The sequence below is a fragment of the Mus musculus genome, chromosome 2 (assembly GCF_000001635.26).
Source record: "Mus musculus strain C57BL/6J chromosome 2, GRCm38.p6 C57BL/6J".
NCBI classification, from domain to species: domain Eukaryota; kingdom Metazoa; phylum Chordata; class Mammalia; order Rodentia; family Muridae; genus Mus; species Mus musculus.
In genome coordinates, this window is record NC_000068.7 from 146,145,806 (window position 1) to 146,163,653 (window position 17,848).

Genomic DNA, 17,848 nt, shown 5'->3' on the forward strand with positions numbered 1-17,848 from the left:
CTTTGGTAACACCAGCTGTATGAGTGACCTGCCTTAGAATCTGTGCCATTCAAGCCTTTAGATGCTTCTTGCTCCACCCAAACTCTTTTTTAAAATACATTTTTATTAGATATTTTCTTCATTTACATTTCAAATGTTATCCCCAAAGTCCCCTATATCCTCCCCCCTCCCGCCCTGTTCTCCAACCCACCCACTCCCACTTCTTGGCCCTGGTATTCCCCTGTACTGGGGCATATGATCTTCTCAAGACCAAGGGCGTCTCCTCCCATTGATGGCCGACTAAGCCATCCTCTGCTACATATGCAACTAGAGACACAGTTATATGGGGTACTGGTTAGTTCATATTGTTGATCCTCCTATAGGGTTGCTGACCCCTTTAGCTCCTTGGTTACCTTCTCTAGCTCCTTCTTTAGGGGCTCCGTGTTCCATCCAATAGATGACTGTGAGCATCCACTTCTGTATTTGCCAGGCATTGGCATAGACTTACCAGAGAGACCTATATCAGGGTCCTGTCAGCAAAATCTTGCTGGCATATGCAATAGTGTCTGGGTTTGGTGGTTTTATATTGGATGGATCCCCGGGTGGGGCAGTCTCTGGATGGTCCTTCCTTCGGTCTCAGCTCCGAACTTTGTCTCTGTAACTCCTTCCATGAGTATTTTATTCCCCATTCTAAGAAGGAACAAAGTATCCACATTTTGGTCTTCCCTCTTCTTGAGTTTCATGTGTTTTGTAAGTTATATCTTGGGTAGTCTAAGTTTCTGGGCTACTATCCACTTATCAGTGAGTGCATACCATGTGTGTTCTTTTGTGATTGGGTTACCTCACTCAGGATGATATCCTCCACATGCATCCATTTGCCTAAGAATTTCATGAATTGATTGTTTTCAATTGCTGAGTAGTACTTCATTGTATAAATGTACCACATTTTCTGTATCCATTCCTCTGTTGAGGGGCATCTGGGTTCTTTCCAGCTTCTGGCTATTATAAATAAGGCTGCTATGAACATAGTGGAGCATATGTCCTTATTACAAGTGCTCCACCCAAACTCTTGACCGAAAGCCTAGAAGACTTTGAGTTCCCAGCACAGCCACCCCCAATCTCTAACTCCCACAGATCATGAGATAACTAAGTTTATTGCTGCTTTAACATCTGCTTTCTTAATAGACTTATAAAGAGTAGTTTTAATTTCACAACGAACTCAAGCAAAAGTTACAGTGATTTCCTGGATTCTCCTTGTTCCCCCACCCTCCCCCAAGCAACTATGTGCATCCCCCACCAAGGTGGGGCAGCCATCAGGGCTGACCTTCATCAGCTCATCATTATCAGGATTGGCTCTATATGCTTGTGCATTCTGAAGGGTCTTCACAGTACATCCACCACCACAGCGCCACACAGAACCCTACTAAAAACTCCTCTGTGTCCCGTCCTTCATTCCTTCTGCCCCGCGAAGGGCTGGGGACCTTTATCCTTTATTGTTTCCAAAGTTGTCATTTGTATCAGTTACTCTTCTTATTTCTGTGACAATAAGCGGCTTGTGGGTGTATTTGAACCCACAGCTCGAAGATACAGTCCTCATTACAGAGAAGGCAGGAACTTGAGGCAGTAGTCAAGTTACATTCACAATCAGAAAGCAGAGAGACCTAAAGATGCTCCTGCCCTGCTGCCTTTCTTCTTTGCTACAGCACAGGACCCCAGCCCATGGAATGCTGCCATCATCACATAACCTAACCTAGAAACTCCCTCACAGGCATGCCCAGGGCTTTGCTTCTGTGGTGACCCGAAATTCCATCAAATTGACAATTTACCAATTGACCAACGTGTCTTATAATTGGAACAACCACATGTAGCCTTTTAGATTGGCTTATTTCACCTAGTAATATACATGTAAGTTCCTTCCTTCTGTGTCTTTTCACGCCATATAGCCCATTTCCTTAAATACTGAGTGATATTGCATTATCTAGGTGTACCACAGTTTACCTACTGAAGATCAGTAAGCCATTGTTAGGTTTTGATACACAGTCAGGCTATAAACATCTGCCCTTGTAACTCTGGGGCAAGCATATGATTTGGACCAGCAATGGTCACCAGGCCCAACTGTTTTCCTCCCATCCATGAATTACACAGAAAGGCCATCTGGGAAAGGTAGGAGCCGTGGGTGGGACTTCTCATCGGCTGGCCAATTGGAGAGCCCCTCAGGTAACGTCCTCTGCCAGATGGTCCCTGGCTAGCCTCTTGTCAAACAGTGACTCTCTTTCTCTCATGTCACTCTTGAATTTTCCCAATTGAGGCAGAACCTCTGTTCCATTGTCTTCGGAACATTTTTGAGGGTCAATGACTTGACCAACTTAGCATAAAGATATTTCTCAGATTTTCTTTGAGGGCGGGCCAGCCATGTGACAGGTTCTGGTCAATCTGATCTAAGTAGAATATGCTAGAAAAATCCTTAAACGCTAGAAGAAAAGGGGGTATGCAAAGTGTCACAAGTCATGGGCTCCTAGCTCCTCCCCATTCGGGAAGCAGAGTCCCTCTTCCATTTGCTTCTCATGGACTTTGAATAAGTCACTCCACTTGTCTTCGTTCCCAGAGTTATTACTGAGCCTTTGTACAGAGCAAACCATTCCTGATCATTTACAGTGCTTGGAGCAAAGCAGGTGGCCAGTTACTGAGAAAAATCTTGTAAATCCTGCTTCCTTGTGATAGCAAAACTTCTTTCTCCTAGGAAAAAAGACACATGGTATTTTCTTTTAACTTTTCTTATCCTTCACGCTTTGGGGGGGCTGTTTGGTGTTTTTCTACAGTGTCATACTATCTCGATCAAGAGTTGGCCTCGAACTTGCACTCTCCTCCCCTAGCCTCCTCCTGAGATGGAGATTGCAGTCAAACATCGTTGTGCCCTGCCTCCACATTCCTTCAGGTGTCCAGTATGCAGAGCGCTCACAGGCTGGCTTCTTTTGTCACCATAGATAAGCAACATGCACCTAATCCATACAAGGGCTAGGAAATGCTGGGCTTGATTTAAGACCAAACCAGAGCCTTCAACGGACACTGTATGGCTCTTCATGTGTCTACCATGGTGCAGCACTCTTTACATCAAGTCAGAACGCACAGAAGGGGTTTCGGATAATGAGAATCTTAATAACGTGCAACTCAAATAGATTCTTTGGCTGATGCTGTGACAGTATTTGAACAGGACCCCTGGCTTTAATTAACCATTTTGCCAAGTGGGCTTCCTTCTTAATTAGTACAGAAGTTCTAAACAGATTTTTTTTCCATTTTATTTTCTAAAAAAAAAAAAAGTAGGATGGCTCCATGGCAATCTTTTGGAGTTGGAATCAATTTATGCAAAATTGTTGCCAAAATGGTCGAGCAGTCACCTAAATGCAGCCAGCCGATCAAGAGCATAGCCCACCGAAGATGCTTCCCCGCAGGGAAACTGAATTACTATTCTTACAACGGACATGGTCCAGACCGACCTTAGACTTTTCTAGTTCTCACTAAGTGGAATGTGGTAAAGTAAGAAGTCACTCCTGTCGTCCATGAGCGCTTCCTACCATAATCCTTCACAGAAGAATAGACCCCGAGGCACCTCCCGAATGAACTGATTTACAGATTCTGGCCCACATGCTTGGTTGGCTTGTGTGCCACAAAGTAAAGAAATTTGTCACAACAAATTCTGCCTTGGATACTATGACATTTTAAATCGTGTGTTTGTCACAAGAGCTGGGGACTTGATTTCTCAAACACCGAGGCAGATTAATCCCGTGTCTTCCATTTGGTGTGAACTCCAGAGTGATTCTCTGACCTATATAACCCAGGGGTTTTGGGGGGAACCAGGGGCAGCAAGTGTCAGTAGGAATAGGCAAGTACTGTGGGCGTTCGCTCCATGACTGAGGGGCCAGCTTGGGTGTGAATTCTCTTTAATATTGATGTGCAATATCTCAAGGCACTCCGAGTTTCCAGATTGCTCCACCCCACCCTCAGCTATGCTAAAGCATTGCCAAAGCTCATTAAGATTGATAGTGTGCCTTCCATAGCTAAGATCAGTCACCAGGAAGACCTCTTCCCTGTCCCTTTCTCTAGAGTGGCTGCTTACTGGATAGTCTGTTCACTGTGATACTCTGTACACAGCCCTGGTCACTGTGTAGCATGATGTGTTTATGACGATGCTGATACCACAGAGTTTTCAGTCATTAAAAAAAATCAATCAAATCAAATCCAATCAAATCATGGTGCTGAAAACAATGTTAAAGCTACCACCCTCATGCAACAGGTTACCATTGAGTGGTATGTCCTGCTCAGATACTGGTTGGCCCCTGGCCAGCAAGCTACCAGATATATCCTTAACAGTTTGTCATGTCCCCACTGCTATAACAACTAACCATTTCCCCAATCTTGAAGTGCCAAGCTTAGCGTGTAGAGCCCATGACAGCCTCCAGAATACAGAGGAGATGTCAATAACTGAGTATGGGGTAGCCAGCAAAGTTCCTTGCAAAGTCACCTTTCCATCGCCCACCTGGGTGGCTCACAAAGTTTGTCTCTTTGGTGGCTGCATGCCCTTTTCTCTGTCACTCAGCATAAAGAAACATTAAAGGAGGAGGCAGCGGCGCAGGCCTTGTGGGATCGCTGTCCCTGTTCTCCAGTGACCAGGGAGGAAAGCTAGCAGCCAGCATTACATCAGCGATACTGTGGAGGTGGGTTGGGCTGGCTGGGACCCCCCCCCCAAGCAACTTCCCTAGGAATATTGCTAGCACTTTGCAAGCCCTGTTTCACTGAGAAGGCATGACCTCTCACTCAACACTCACTGGCCTGTGGTGTCCCAGCTTCTTCCCCCAATCGTCCCTTTCTGCCAAGGGGTCAGCAGGCTAACTCTCAAACTACTGATGACAAACCCAGAGAGTCTGCATTTTATCCAGGAAAGACACTGTCTGAGCCAGTGCAGTCACAAAACATCATGACCAAGAAGCAAGTTGGGGAGGAAAGGGCTTATTCAGCTTACATTTCCACATTGCTGTTCATCACCAAAGGAAGTCAGGACAGGAGCTCACACAGAGTAGGACCTTGGAGGCAGGAGCTGATGCAGAGGCCATGGAGGGATGCTGCTTACTGGTTTGCTTCCCTGACTTGCCTAGCTTGCTTTCTTATAGAACCCAGGACTACCAGCCCAGGGATGGCACCACCCACCATGGGCCCTCACCCATTGATCACTAATTGAGAAAATTCCCTATAGCTGGATCTCATGGAAGCATTTCCTCAAGGGAGGCTCCTTTCTCTGTGATAACTCTAACTTGTGTCAAGTTGACACACAAAACCAGCCAGTACAAATGACCCCTATGACCTATGGCCGCATGACCTCTGTCTTAGTTAGGGTTTTACTGCTGTGAAAGATACCAACTCTTATAAGGACAACATTTAATTGGGGTTGCTTACAGGTTCAGAGATTCAGCCCATTATCATCAAGGTGGGAGCATGACAGCATCTAGGCAGACATGGTACAGGAGGAGCTGAGAGTTCTACATCTTCATCTGAAGGCCACTAGCAGAATACTGACTTCCATCCTAGCTAGGATGAGGATCTTAAAGCCCATGCTCACAGTGACACACCTACGCCAACAAGACTATAGCTCCAAATAGTGCAACTCCCTGGGCCAAGCAATTTCAAACCATGACAGGCACATAGTGGAGGTCTCTGTCTGCATACCCATGTGTACTCCCATTCTGAAATGGTGCTTACTATTCTGGGATGTCCAAGTAAAGTTGATGTTATGTGCTCATACACAAGGTGGAGGGATTTGAAAGTCAAGACTCAAGGCAGTACACGTGAATGAAAAATTCTCAGGAGCAGGTGGGGCTAGAGAAATGCTATGGTGAGAGGGAAGGGTGACTGAGCAGAGACACCCTGCAGCAGAGCTCTTTCTGCGTCTTTACTGGCACCTGGGTAAAAATGCTGGGCCTTGTGGCACTTCCTAATTGTAATTCCAGTGCCAGAGGCTAAGTCAAGAGAATTCCAGGGGGCTGCTGACCAGCCAGTTTAGCCCAGTCTGATAGCTCCAGGCCAATGAGAGCGTGTCCGTCCCCCCCTGCCTACCAAAAACAGGCCTAGGTGGCTCCTGAAGAACATACAGTGTTGACTTTTTTGCCTCTACATGCACCTACACACATGCACATACACATACAGACACACACACACACACACACACACACACACACACACATACATGTATTTTAATTTTAATGATGATCCCAAAAATGTAGAATACGCTGCTCTTTAATGAGATCCATTTTGAAAATAGAAAATGTGCTGCTGACATACTTTCTTCCCATGAATGTCTTTACATGTGGTCACCAACCTCCTCCTTGAAACAACACTGCTCAGCTTCTTTCCAATGCTATCAGCCCCATCCCCTAAATGTCCAGTCTATGGTATTTGAAGCTGACCTAGAGTCTTGTCTGCTGATGTGTCTCCCAGTATGACCCCACAATGCCCACCAGTTGCCTCAGTTTAACCAACAAGTTCAACTGTGTGGCTTAGTCGTTTTCCTGTTGCTGTGATAAAATGCTCCAAGGAAAGCAGCTTAAAGGAAAAAGGGTTTGTTTTGCTGCCTCCATTTAGGCTGGATTTTAGCACCTCACTTAACCTAACCAAGGTAATTCCTCAGGAGGATGCCCAGAAGCTAACCTAAGACAAATGATCCCTCACAAATGTGCCTGTTGGCTTTCCCCACTAGGTCAGAGGTTCTCAACCTGTGGGTCACGACCCCCCAAAGACCATCAGAAACATGAGTATTTATATTGTGATTTATAAAAATAGCAAAATTACAGTTGCAAGATAGCAACATAACTAAGCTTATGGTTGGGGAGGGTGTCCACCACAACACGAGGAACTGTATTAAAGGATTTTGGTCTAAGGAAGGTTGAGAACCACTGTCCTAGGTAGTTCTAGATCCTGGCAAGTTGGCAGTCATATTCACAGCTGCACCATGTGCCCCTTTTTAGGTAAAAGTTTCAGGTGGGTCCAGGACCAAGTGAATGTTTGGGATTAAGACAAGATGAATTTGTTGAAGGTTTCTAAATGCCACATTCAAGTTCAGAGTGAATTTGACTTCAGTGCTTAACTCTGTATGCACTCAGAAAAGCATTACTGGTATAAGAGTAAACCAAATTCAGAATTTTGAGGCAAAGTAAAAGATCAGCCACCGCTAGCAGCCTATGTTTGCCTACTGAGATCGATAGGGAATGGAGCTCCAACAGAGAGCGGTAGCTGTCAGGGCTGAAGTCAAAAGTGTAATGGTGACACGGGACTACAGCAACACCCTTCCTGGTCACCAGGTTCATGTGGCAGTCAGTTTTAATACATTTCTAAGAAGCAAAATCCACAACTTGAACAACTTACAAACTAGCAGATCATCTACAGACTGTCTGGGGTGTATCCTGTGGGCTTCCTCCTGGGAACTGAGTTATTATCAAAGGGCCACCCTCCTCCCCAAACCTTGACACCAGGTCTCACCTTTTATCTGTGTCTTTTAAGTATTCTCTAAAACAACTGGAAATCCTCGTGATCACTTTGACCAAGATGTTTTCAAAATGGCTTGGTGAAATGTGACACTTCAAACCTACCATACATAGAAAAAGGGACTCAGTTCCTTTACTGGGTAAGATACTGAGCTATAGACAATTGGTGGCCACCCAGCAACTAATTTTAAAGCTTAGAACAATCTAATGACAATTTAAAATGTGGTAAGGAACATTTTTGTCATGAAAAATTTGTTTCTGACACTTCAATAACTATTGTTTGCAACAAGCTAGAACTTGTCCATTATACTTGAAAAAGTAATTGCCAAAATAAAGTTCCCCAAGTTGAGGGATGTTCTGGATACTGTTTTCCTAATCCAATTCTTATTCTCCCCCAGGGTTCAGACGTAGTGACAGGTAATGCGAAAAAGGGGACGTACTTCCGACTATACATTAACAACTATAAGTTGGTGGAGGCCATCACGTGCTTTTCAAAGGAGCCTTTCCCATCCTCCAACTACATCCGCTTGTTTGGACAACATGAGCAAGTCCTCAACAACCTGTGTACTCGCTTTGATGACAAACTGATCCCAGATCTTTACAGGTACCTGGGGCGTCAGTCGACTTTGACTGTGGGCACAGATGATTATGTATGATGTTGTGTGCTGGAGTGGTATGTGTGTGGCGATGCACCAGAGAGAGACATTGGAATCACTGAGAGAAGCTGGGGCAGCCTTGTTACAAAATAATGAATGTCAGACCACTAGCACTGGCTGAAGAGCAAAGGTTCACACAAGGAAGTACACTAACTTAGTTGTGTCCATGCCTGGGCCTGGACCTGGACCTCAGAAGCAATGATATAGGATGTTGATGTCACAGAAGTGTGAGATGGGATGATATTCAAGTCCCTTTCCACACTTGACTGGCAAGATCAGCAGTCTGAACCTAAGGGAAAGGCTGGAGGTCGGGATGTAGAAGAATCTGGCCTCATTAGGAATTCCTCAACCATGAGACAGGCTGCTTATGGTCCTAACCTTTTTCCTTCTAGCATGTAGATGAATGATTACTAAAGATGTTGATAAGACAGTTCCTGCCCTGGCAATCTATAGTGTAGCCTTTTTCCAGCTCCTTTACAAGGCCCAAATTACCCTGATATCTAAACTGCACAAAGACCCAACAAAAAGAAAAAGAAAAGTACAAACCAATATTCCTTATGAACATAGATGCAAAATTTCTTTGTAAAATATTTGCAAACTAAATCCAAGAAGACATCAGAAAGATCATCATGACCAAGTAGGCTTCATCCCAGAGATGCAGGGATGGTTCAACATGTATAAATTGATAAACATAATCTACCTCATAAATAGTCTGAAAGACAAAAACCACATGGTCATCTCATTAGATGCAGAAAAGGCCTCTGACAATATCCAACGCCCCTTCGTGATAAAAGTCTTGGTGAGATCAGGGATACAAGGCACATACATAAACATAATGCAGGCAATTTACAGGAAGCTCACAGCCAACGCAAATTAAATGGAGAGAAACAAAGCTGTCTGCTCTCTCCATACCTATTCAATACAGTACTTGAAGTCTTAGAGCAATAAGACAACTGAAGTTTAAGGGGATACAAATAGGAAAGAGTCAAAATATCTTTATTTGCAGATGAAATTATTGTATCCATAAATGACCCTAAAGACTCCACCAGGGAACTTCTACAGCTGAGAAAGACTTTTAGCAATGTAGCTGTATACAAAATTAACACACAAAAGTCAGTAGTAGCCTTCCTATATACAAATGACAGACATACACAGACGTCAGGGAAAGAATATCCTTCCAGTAGACTCTGTGTGTGTGTGTGTATGTATATATATGAATATTTATTAAAGGCTCAAATACACACACACATATATATATGTATATATGTGAAAGATTTATAAAAAACTTATAGTAAGTTTTATCACAGATATGTCAAGTTCTATGAAAATAAAAGTCCCACTGGACTTGGGCAATGCATCAGATCTTACATGAGTCTGGTGAACCCTGTCGTCTTTGATGTTGACCCCAATATTATAGCATAGTATAAGCCTCAAATTATTTAGGATGACTTGAGGGAGGCATACCATTTTACAGTAGAAATCCACACGTGGATGCAGCTGCTGTTTGACAAGGTTAGGAGAATTACTTTCTATCCATAAGCAAGACAAATCACACCCAGTACCTGACACGGAGTCTATAAAACAGGATCTGAGTGTCCTTGATACCCATGGGATGACGGCAGCATCAGAACCTTTCTTTCCTCCTAAAAATTTTAAATTACAAAATGCCTCATGAAAGCAAAAAAAGTATATATGACATTCATGTATGCTTGAGGGGGAATGATACTGGAAACCCATGTGTCTGTCACCTGTGTTAAGGAGTAATTCCTGACCAGGGGCCACTGGAAGCCCCTCTCTGGCTATATGCAGATGGTCATTTGGAAGGCAGCCACCATTTCTAAGTTAGAGTTAGTCATTTGGCTTCCTATGAATCTTTTCTATGTAGTAAGAAATACCGTCTTTGTCCTAAGTTCTCAACTCTACTCTTAAAATGGGAAAGCAGCTTCAGGATAACTTAAGAAAATAGATTCGGCAATGACCCAATAAATCATCATATTCCATAGCAGGGATGGGCTGGATTTGATCCAAGGGTTATGGATTACCAACTGTTATTTCATATGTACATATGTGTGTGTATGTTTATATAAAAAATGGTTTCCTAAATAATACTAATTGGTTTTGCCTACATTTGAGTTGAATCTCCAGTTTGCTACAGAAAGCCAATGTTCTGTTTATTCTGTGCAAGGGAAATGTCCACACTGATGAACATAGCTGTGGCTCATTTGTTCTTCTCCACCCCCCACAGTGTAGTCCTCCATTGTTTAACTGTGTCACTATGCATTCATGGATTTTCCTGCAGGTTGTTGTCTTGAGTTCTTTGTGCTGCTAGAAACAGTTCTGTAGCCACAAAGAACACACTTCATGTGTAGGATTTTTCTAAGAGTGTCCCAGCCCTGTTACTGTATAGTCCTGGCAATCTGCACTTATTCCCAAAGTAGCCATGTCTGTCTATATATCCTTGCATGAGAGTTCCTGTCTCTCCATCATACATTGGTTATGTTCAGACTTTAAAGTTAGACTAATCTGGTCTTATGCAGATGAATCCTCTGGCTTTTCATTATCCTTCTCTGATGAATAATGCATCTAAGTGCCTTTTCATTTGTTGTTAGGACATTTATAATAGTACCTTGTGACCATATGGGTTCTCTTCTTCTTAATAATTCCTAAGAGGGCTGATAGGCTCTGGATGCAAACTTGTGCTGATCATACATTTTTAATGTTTAATCTACTGATTTGAAACTGTTCTTTTCTCTATAATGGCAATTAATATATGTTCTTAATTTAATACAATACTCTCTTCAAAAGTATATTGTATATTTTCTTCTCTTTACTCTTCCAAAAATTTTATAATAAACCCATCATGTTCCATGGACTTGATGGACAGTATATTAGATCCTTGCTTAATTAGGCAGGACTCCATCTTTTTTGATACTGGTTATAACATTATAACATAGTATAAGTATCAATTTATTTAGATCATCTTTCATGGCTTTCGATAAAGTTTTATAATTGTCTCCATAAATAGCTTGCCCAGTTTTTGTCTGACATGATCCCCAGATACTGTGTCATTTTATTGCTGTCATAAACATTTTTATTGGGCCAATGAGATGGCTCAATGAGTAAATTGCTTGTTGTGACAACCTGAGTTCAATCCATAGATACTGCATAAAGGTAGGAGAGAATAAGCTACATCGAGCTGCCCTCTGACCTCCGCACATGTACTGAGACACACATACCTGCTCATGCATGCTTGCAGGTTCTATCTCTCATAATGATTAATTGACCAATTAATCTTAAAACATCACTGTTGCTGATTGTCGCTAGTGTGGAGAGATGCCCTGAGTTTTTTTTTTTTAATAGTTCTGTGTCCTGTAAATTTGCTAAAGCAAATTTTAAAAATTCACCTATAGATTTTTAAAAGATTTTTCACATAGATAAAACTGAAATAATGTCATTTCTTTTCTTTTTTTTCACATTCAGAAATTTATTTTTGTACTTTATTTTTTTTTAATTTATTTTTTTATTAGGTATTTAGCTCATTTACATTTCCAATGCTATACCAAAAGTCCCCCATACCCACCCACCCCCACTCCCCTACCCGCCCACTCCCCCTTTTTGGCCCTGGCGTTCCCCTGTTCTGGGGCATATAAAGTTTGCAAGTCCAATGGGCCTCTCTTTCCAGTGATGGCCGACTAGGCCATCTTTTGATATATATGCAGCTAGAGTCAAGAGCTCCGGGGTACTGGTTAGTTCATAATGTTGATCCACCTATAGGGTTGCAGATCCCTTTAGCTCCTTGGGTACTTTCTCTAGCTCCTCCATTGGGAGCCCTGTGATCCATCCATTAGCTGACTGTGAGCATCCACTTCTGTGTTTGCTAGGCCCCGGCATAGTCTCACAAGAGACAGCTACATCTGTGTCCTTTCGATAAAATCTTGCTAGTGTATGCAATGGTGTCAGCGTTTGGATGCTGATTATGGGGTGGATCCCTGGATATGGCAGTCTCTACATGGTCCATCCTTTCATCTCAGCTCCAAACTTTGTCTCTGTGACTCCTTCCAAGGGTGTTTTATTCCCAATTCTAAGGAGGGGCATAGTGTCCACACTTCAGTCTTCATTTTTCTTGAGTTTCATGTGTTTAGGAAATTGTATCTTATATCTTGGGTATCCTAGGTTTTGGGCTAATATCCACTTATCAGTGAGTACATATTGTGTGAGTTCCTTTGTGAATGTGTTACCTCACTCAGGATGATGCCCTCCAGGTCCATCTATTTGGCTAGGAATTTCATAAATTCATTCTTTTTAATAGCTGAGTAGTACTCCATTGTGTAGATGTACCACATTTTCTGTATCCATTCCTCTGTTGAGGGGCATCTGGGTTCTTTCCAGCTTCTGGCTATTATAAATAAGGCTGCTATGAACATAGTGGAGCATGTGTACTTCTTACCAGTTGGGGTATCTTCTGGATATATGCCCAGGAGAGGTATTGCTGGATCCTCCGGTAGTACTATGTCCAATTTTCTGAGGAACCGCCAGAAGGATTTCCAGAGTGGTTGTACAAGCCTGCAATCCCACCAACAATGGAGGAATGTTCCTCTTTCTCCACATCCTCGCCAGCATCTGCTGTCACCTGAATTTTTGATCTTAGCCATTCTGACTGGTGTGAGGTGGAATCTCAGGGTTGTTTTGATTTGCATTTCCCTGATGATTAAGGATGTTGAACATTTTTTCAGGTGCTTCTCTGCCATTCGGTATTCCTCAGGTGAGAATTCTTTGTTCAGTTCTGAGCCCCATTTTTTAATGGGGTTATTTGATTTTCTGAAGTCCACCTTCTTGAGTTCTTTATATATGTTGGATATTAGTCCCCTATCTGATTTAGGATAGATAAAGATCCTTTCCCAATCTGTTGGTGGTCTTTTTGTCTTATTGACGGTGTCTTTTCCCTTGCAGAAACTTTGGAGTTTCATTAGGTCCCATTTGTCAATTCTCGATCTTACAGCACAAGCCATTGCTGTTCTGTTCAGGAATTTTTCCCCTGTGCCCATATCTTCAAGGCTTTTCCCCACTTTCTCCTCTATAAGTTTCAGTGTCTCTGGTTTTATGTGAAGTTCTTTGATCCATTTAGATTTGACCTTAGTACAAGGAGATAAGTATGGATCGATTCGCATTCTTCTACATGATAACAACCAGTTGTGCCAGCACCAATTGTTGAAAATGCTGTCTTTCTTCCACTGGATGGTTTTAGCTCCCTTGTCGAAGATCAAGTGACCATAGGTGTGTGGGTTCATTTCTGGGTCTTCAATTCTATTCCATTGGTCTACTTGTCTGTCTCTATACCAGTACCATGCAGTTTTTACCACAATTGCTCTGTAGTAAAGCTTTAGGTCAGGCATGGTGATTCCACCAGAGGTTCTTTTATCCTTGAGAAGACTTTTTGCTATCCTAGGTTTTTTGTTATTCCAGATGAATTTGCAAATTGCTCCTTCTAATTCGTTGAAGAATTGAGTTGGAATTTTGATGGGGATTGCATTGAATCTGTAGATTGCTTTTGGCAAGATAGCCATTTTTACAATGTTGATCCTGCCAATCCATGAGCATGGGAGATCTTTCCATCTTCTGAGATCTTCTTTAATTTCTTTCTTCAGAGACTTGAAGTTTTTATTATACAGATCTTTCACTTCCTTAGTTAGAGTCACGCCGAGATATTTTATATTATTTGTGACTATTGAGAAGGGTGTTGTTTCCCTAATTTCTTTCTCAGCCTGTTTATTCTTTGTGTAGAGAAAGGCCATTGACTTGTTTGAGTTAATTTTATATCCAGCTACTTCACCCAAGCTGTTTATCAGGTTTAGGAGTTCTCTGGTAGAATTTTTAGGGTCACTTATATATACTATCATATCATCTGCAAAAAGTGATATTTTGACTTCCTCCTTTCCAATTTGTATCCCCTTGATCTCCTTTTGTTGTCGAATTGCTCTGGCTAATACTTCAAGTACTATGTTGAAAAGGTAGGGAGAAAGTGGGCAGCCTTGTCTAGTCCCTGATTTTAGTGGGATTGCTTCCAGCTTCTCTCCATTTACTTTGATGTTGGCTACTGGTTTGCTGTAGATTGCTTTTATCATGTTTAGGTATGGGCCTTGAATTCCTGATCTTTCCAGAACTTTTATCATGAATGGGTGTTGGATCTTGTCAAATGCTTTTTCTGCATCTAACGAGATGATCATGTGGTTTTTGTCTTTGAGTTTGTTTATATAATGGATTACATTGATGGATTTTCGTATATTAAACCATCCCTGCATCCCTGGAATAAAACCTACTTGGTCAGGATGGATGATTGCTTTAATGTGTTCTTGGATTTGGTTAGCGAGAATTTTATTGAGGATTTTTGCATCAACATTCATAAGAGAAATTGGTCTGAAGTTCTCTATCTTTGTTGGATCTTTCTGTGGTTTAGGTATCAGAGTAATAGTGGCTTCATAAAATGAGTTGGGTAGAGTACCTTCTACTTCTATCTTGTGAAAAAGTTTGTGCAGAACTGGAATTAGATCTTCTTTGAAGGTCTGATAGAACTCTGCACTAAACCCGTCTGGTCCTGGGCTTTTTTTTGGCTGGGAGACTATTTATAACTGCTTCTATTTCTTTAGGGGATATGGGACTGTTTAGAAGGTCAACTTGATCCTGATTCAACTTTGGTACCTGGTATCTGTCCAGAAATTTGTCCATTTCGTCCAGGTTTTCCAGTTTTGTTGAGTATAGCCTTTTGTAGAAGGATCTGATGGTGTTTTGGATTTCTTCAGGATCTGTTGTTATGTCTCCCTTTTCAGTTCTGATTTTGTTAATTACGATTTTGTCTCTGTGCCCTCTAGTGAGTCTGGCTAAGGGTTTATCTATCTTGTTGATTTTCTCAAAGAACCAACTCCTCGTTTGGTTAATTCTTTGAATAGTTCTTCTTGTTTCCACTTGGTTGATTTCACCCCTGAGTTTGATTATTTCCTGCCGTCTACTCCTCTTGGGTGAATTTGCTTCCTTTTTTTCTAGAGCTTTTAGATGTGTTGTCAAGCTGCTAGTATGTGCTCTCTCCCGTTTCTTCTTGGAGGCACTCAGAGCTATGAGTTTCCCTCTTAGAAATGCTTTCATTGTGTCCCAAAGGTTTGGGTACGTTGTGGCTTCATTTTCATTAAACTCTAAAAAGTCTTTAATTTCTTTCTTTATTCCTTCCTTGACCAAGGTATCATTGAGAAGAGTGTTGTTCAGTTTCCACGTGAGTGTTGGCTTTCTGTTATTTTTTTTGTTATTGAAGATCAGCCTTAGTGCATGGTGATCTGATAGGATACATGGGACAATTTCAATATTTTTGAATCTGTTGAGGCCTGTTTTGTGACCTATTATGTGGTCAATTTTGGAGAAGGTACCATGAGGTGCTGAGAAGAAGGTATATCCTTTTGTTTTAGGATAAAATGTTCTGTAGATATCTGTCAGATCCATTTGTTTCATCACTTCTGTTAGTTTCAGTGTGTCCCTGTTTAGTTTCTGTTTCCATGATCTGTCTATTGGTGAAAGTGGTGTGTTGAAGTCTCCCACTATTATTGTGTGAGGTGCAATGTGTGCTTTGAGCTTTACTAAAGTTTCTTTAATGAATGTGGCTGCCCTTGTATTTGGAGCATAGATATTCAGAATTGAGAGTTCCTCTTGGAGGATTTTACCTTTGATGAGAACGAAGTGCCCCTCCTTGTCTTTTTTGATGACTTTGGGTTGGAAGTCAATCTTATCAGATATTAGGATGGCTACTCCAGCTTGTTTCTTCATACCATTTGCTTGGAAAATTGTTTTCCAGCCTTTTATTCTGAGGTAGTGTCTATCTTTTTCTCTGAGATGTGTCTCCTGTAAACAGCAAAATGTTGGGTCTTGTTTGTGTAGCCAGTTCGTTAGTCTATGTCTTTTTATTGGGGAGTTGAGACCATTGATGTTAAGAGATATTAAGGAAAAGTAATTGTTGCTTCCTGTTATTTTTGTTGTTAAAGTTGGCATTCTGTTCTTGTGGCTGTCTTCTTTTAGCTTTGTTGAGGGATTACCTTCTTGTTTTTTCTAGGGCATTGTTCCCGTTCTTGTATTGGTTTTTTTCTGTTATTAACCTTTGAAGGGCTGGATTCGTGGAGAGATAATGTGTGAATTTGGTTTTGTCGTGGAATACTTTGGTTTCTCCATCTATGGTAATTGAGAGTTTGGCTGGGTATAGTAGCCTGGGCTGGAATTTGTGTTCTCTTAGTGTCTGTATAACATCTGTCCAGGCTCTTCTGGCTTTCATAGTCTCTGGTGAAAAATCTGGTGTAATTCTGATAGGCTTGCCTTTGTATGCTACTTGACCTTTTTCCCTTACTGCTTTTAGTATTCTATATTTATTTAGTGCATTTGTTGTTCTGATTATTATGTGTCGGGAGGAATTTCTTTTCTGGTCCAGTCTATTTGGAGTTCTGTAGGCTTCTTGTATGTTCATAGGTATCTCTTTCTTTATATTTGGGAAGTTTTCTTCAATAATTTTGTTGAAGATGTTTGCTGGTCCTTTGAGTTGAAAATCTTCATTCTCATCCACTCCTATTATCCGTAGGTTTGGTCTTCTCATTGTGTCCTGGATTTCCTGGATATTTTGAGTTAGGATCTTTTTGCATTTTCCATTTTCTTTGATTGTTGTGCCGATGTTCTCTATGGAATCTTCTGCACCTGAGATTCTCTCTTCCATCTCTTGTATTCTGTTGCTGATGCTCAAATCTATGGTTCCAGATTTCTTTCCTAGGGTTTCTATCTCCAGTGTTGCCTCACTTTGAGTTTTCTTTATTGTGTCTACTTCCCTTTTTAGGTCTAGTATGGTTTTGTTCATTTGCATCACCTGTTTGTATGTTTTTTCCTCTTTTTCTGTAAGGACTTCTACCTGTTTGATTGTGTTTTCCTGTTTTTCTTTAAGGACTTGTAACTCTTTAGCAGTGTTCTCCTGTATTTCTTTAAGTGATTTATTAAAGTCCTTCTTGATGTCCTCTACCATCATCATGAGATATGCTTTTAAATCTAGGTCTAGGTTTTCGGGTGTGTTGGGGTGCCCTGGACTGGGCGAAGTGGGAGTGCTGGGTTCTGATGATGGTGAGTGGTCTTGGTTCCTGTTAGTAGGATTCCTACGTTTACCTTTCGCCATCTGGTAATCTCTGGAGTTAGTAGTTATAGTTGACTCTGTTTAGAGATTGTTCTTCTGGTGATTCTGTTACCGTCTCTCAGCAGACCTGGGAGACAGATTCTCTCCTCTGAGTTTCAGTGCTCAGAGCACTCTCTGCTGGCAAGCTCTCTTACAGGGAAGGTGCGCAGCTATCTTGTTTTTGGACCTCCTCCTGGTCGAAGAAGAAGGCCCAAAACAGGGCCTTTCTCAGAAGCTGTGTTGCTTTGGCAGTTCCCAGAAGCTGTCAGCTTCTGTGGTGCAGACTCTCACCTGTGCAGACTAAATTCCTAAGCTCCAGGGAGTCCTGGAACCAAGATGGTGACCGCTGCTCCTGAGGCTGAGGCCGTCTCCTGAGCCAGGCGGACACCTGTCCTCTGGTCCGGACGGTGGCCGGCTGTCTGCAGCCTGCAAAGGGTACTGCCTCAGCGGCTCTGTGCTTCCGCTTGTCCCAGAAGCTGTCTGGTTCTCTGGCGCACCCTCTA

General features: G+C 42.0%; 1 protein-coding gene across 7 annotated transcripts in view; it reads left to right on the forward strand.

Annotated features, from left to right (window-relative positions):
* The window catches only part of Cfap61 (cilia and flagella associated protein 61), a 280,279-nt gene that overhangs the window by 211,049 nt on the left and 51,382 nt on the right, over positions 1–17,848 (forward strand). For all 7 annotated transcript variants that reach the window (XM_030252249.1, XM_030252246.1, XM_030252245.1 and 4 more), the window contains one exon: positions 7,907–8,112. In XM_030252249.1, the coding sequence (XP_030108109.1) occupies positions 7,907–8,112 (206 nt within the window). The remainder of the gene's footprint in view (positions 1–7,906; positions 8,113–17,848) is intronic.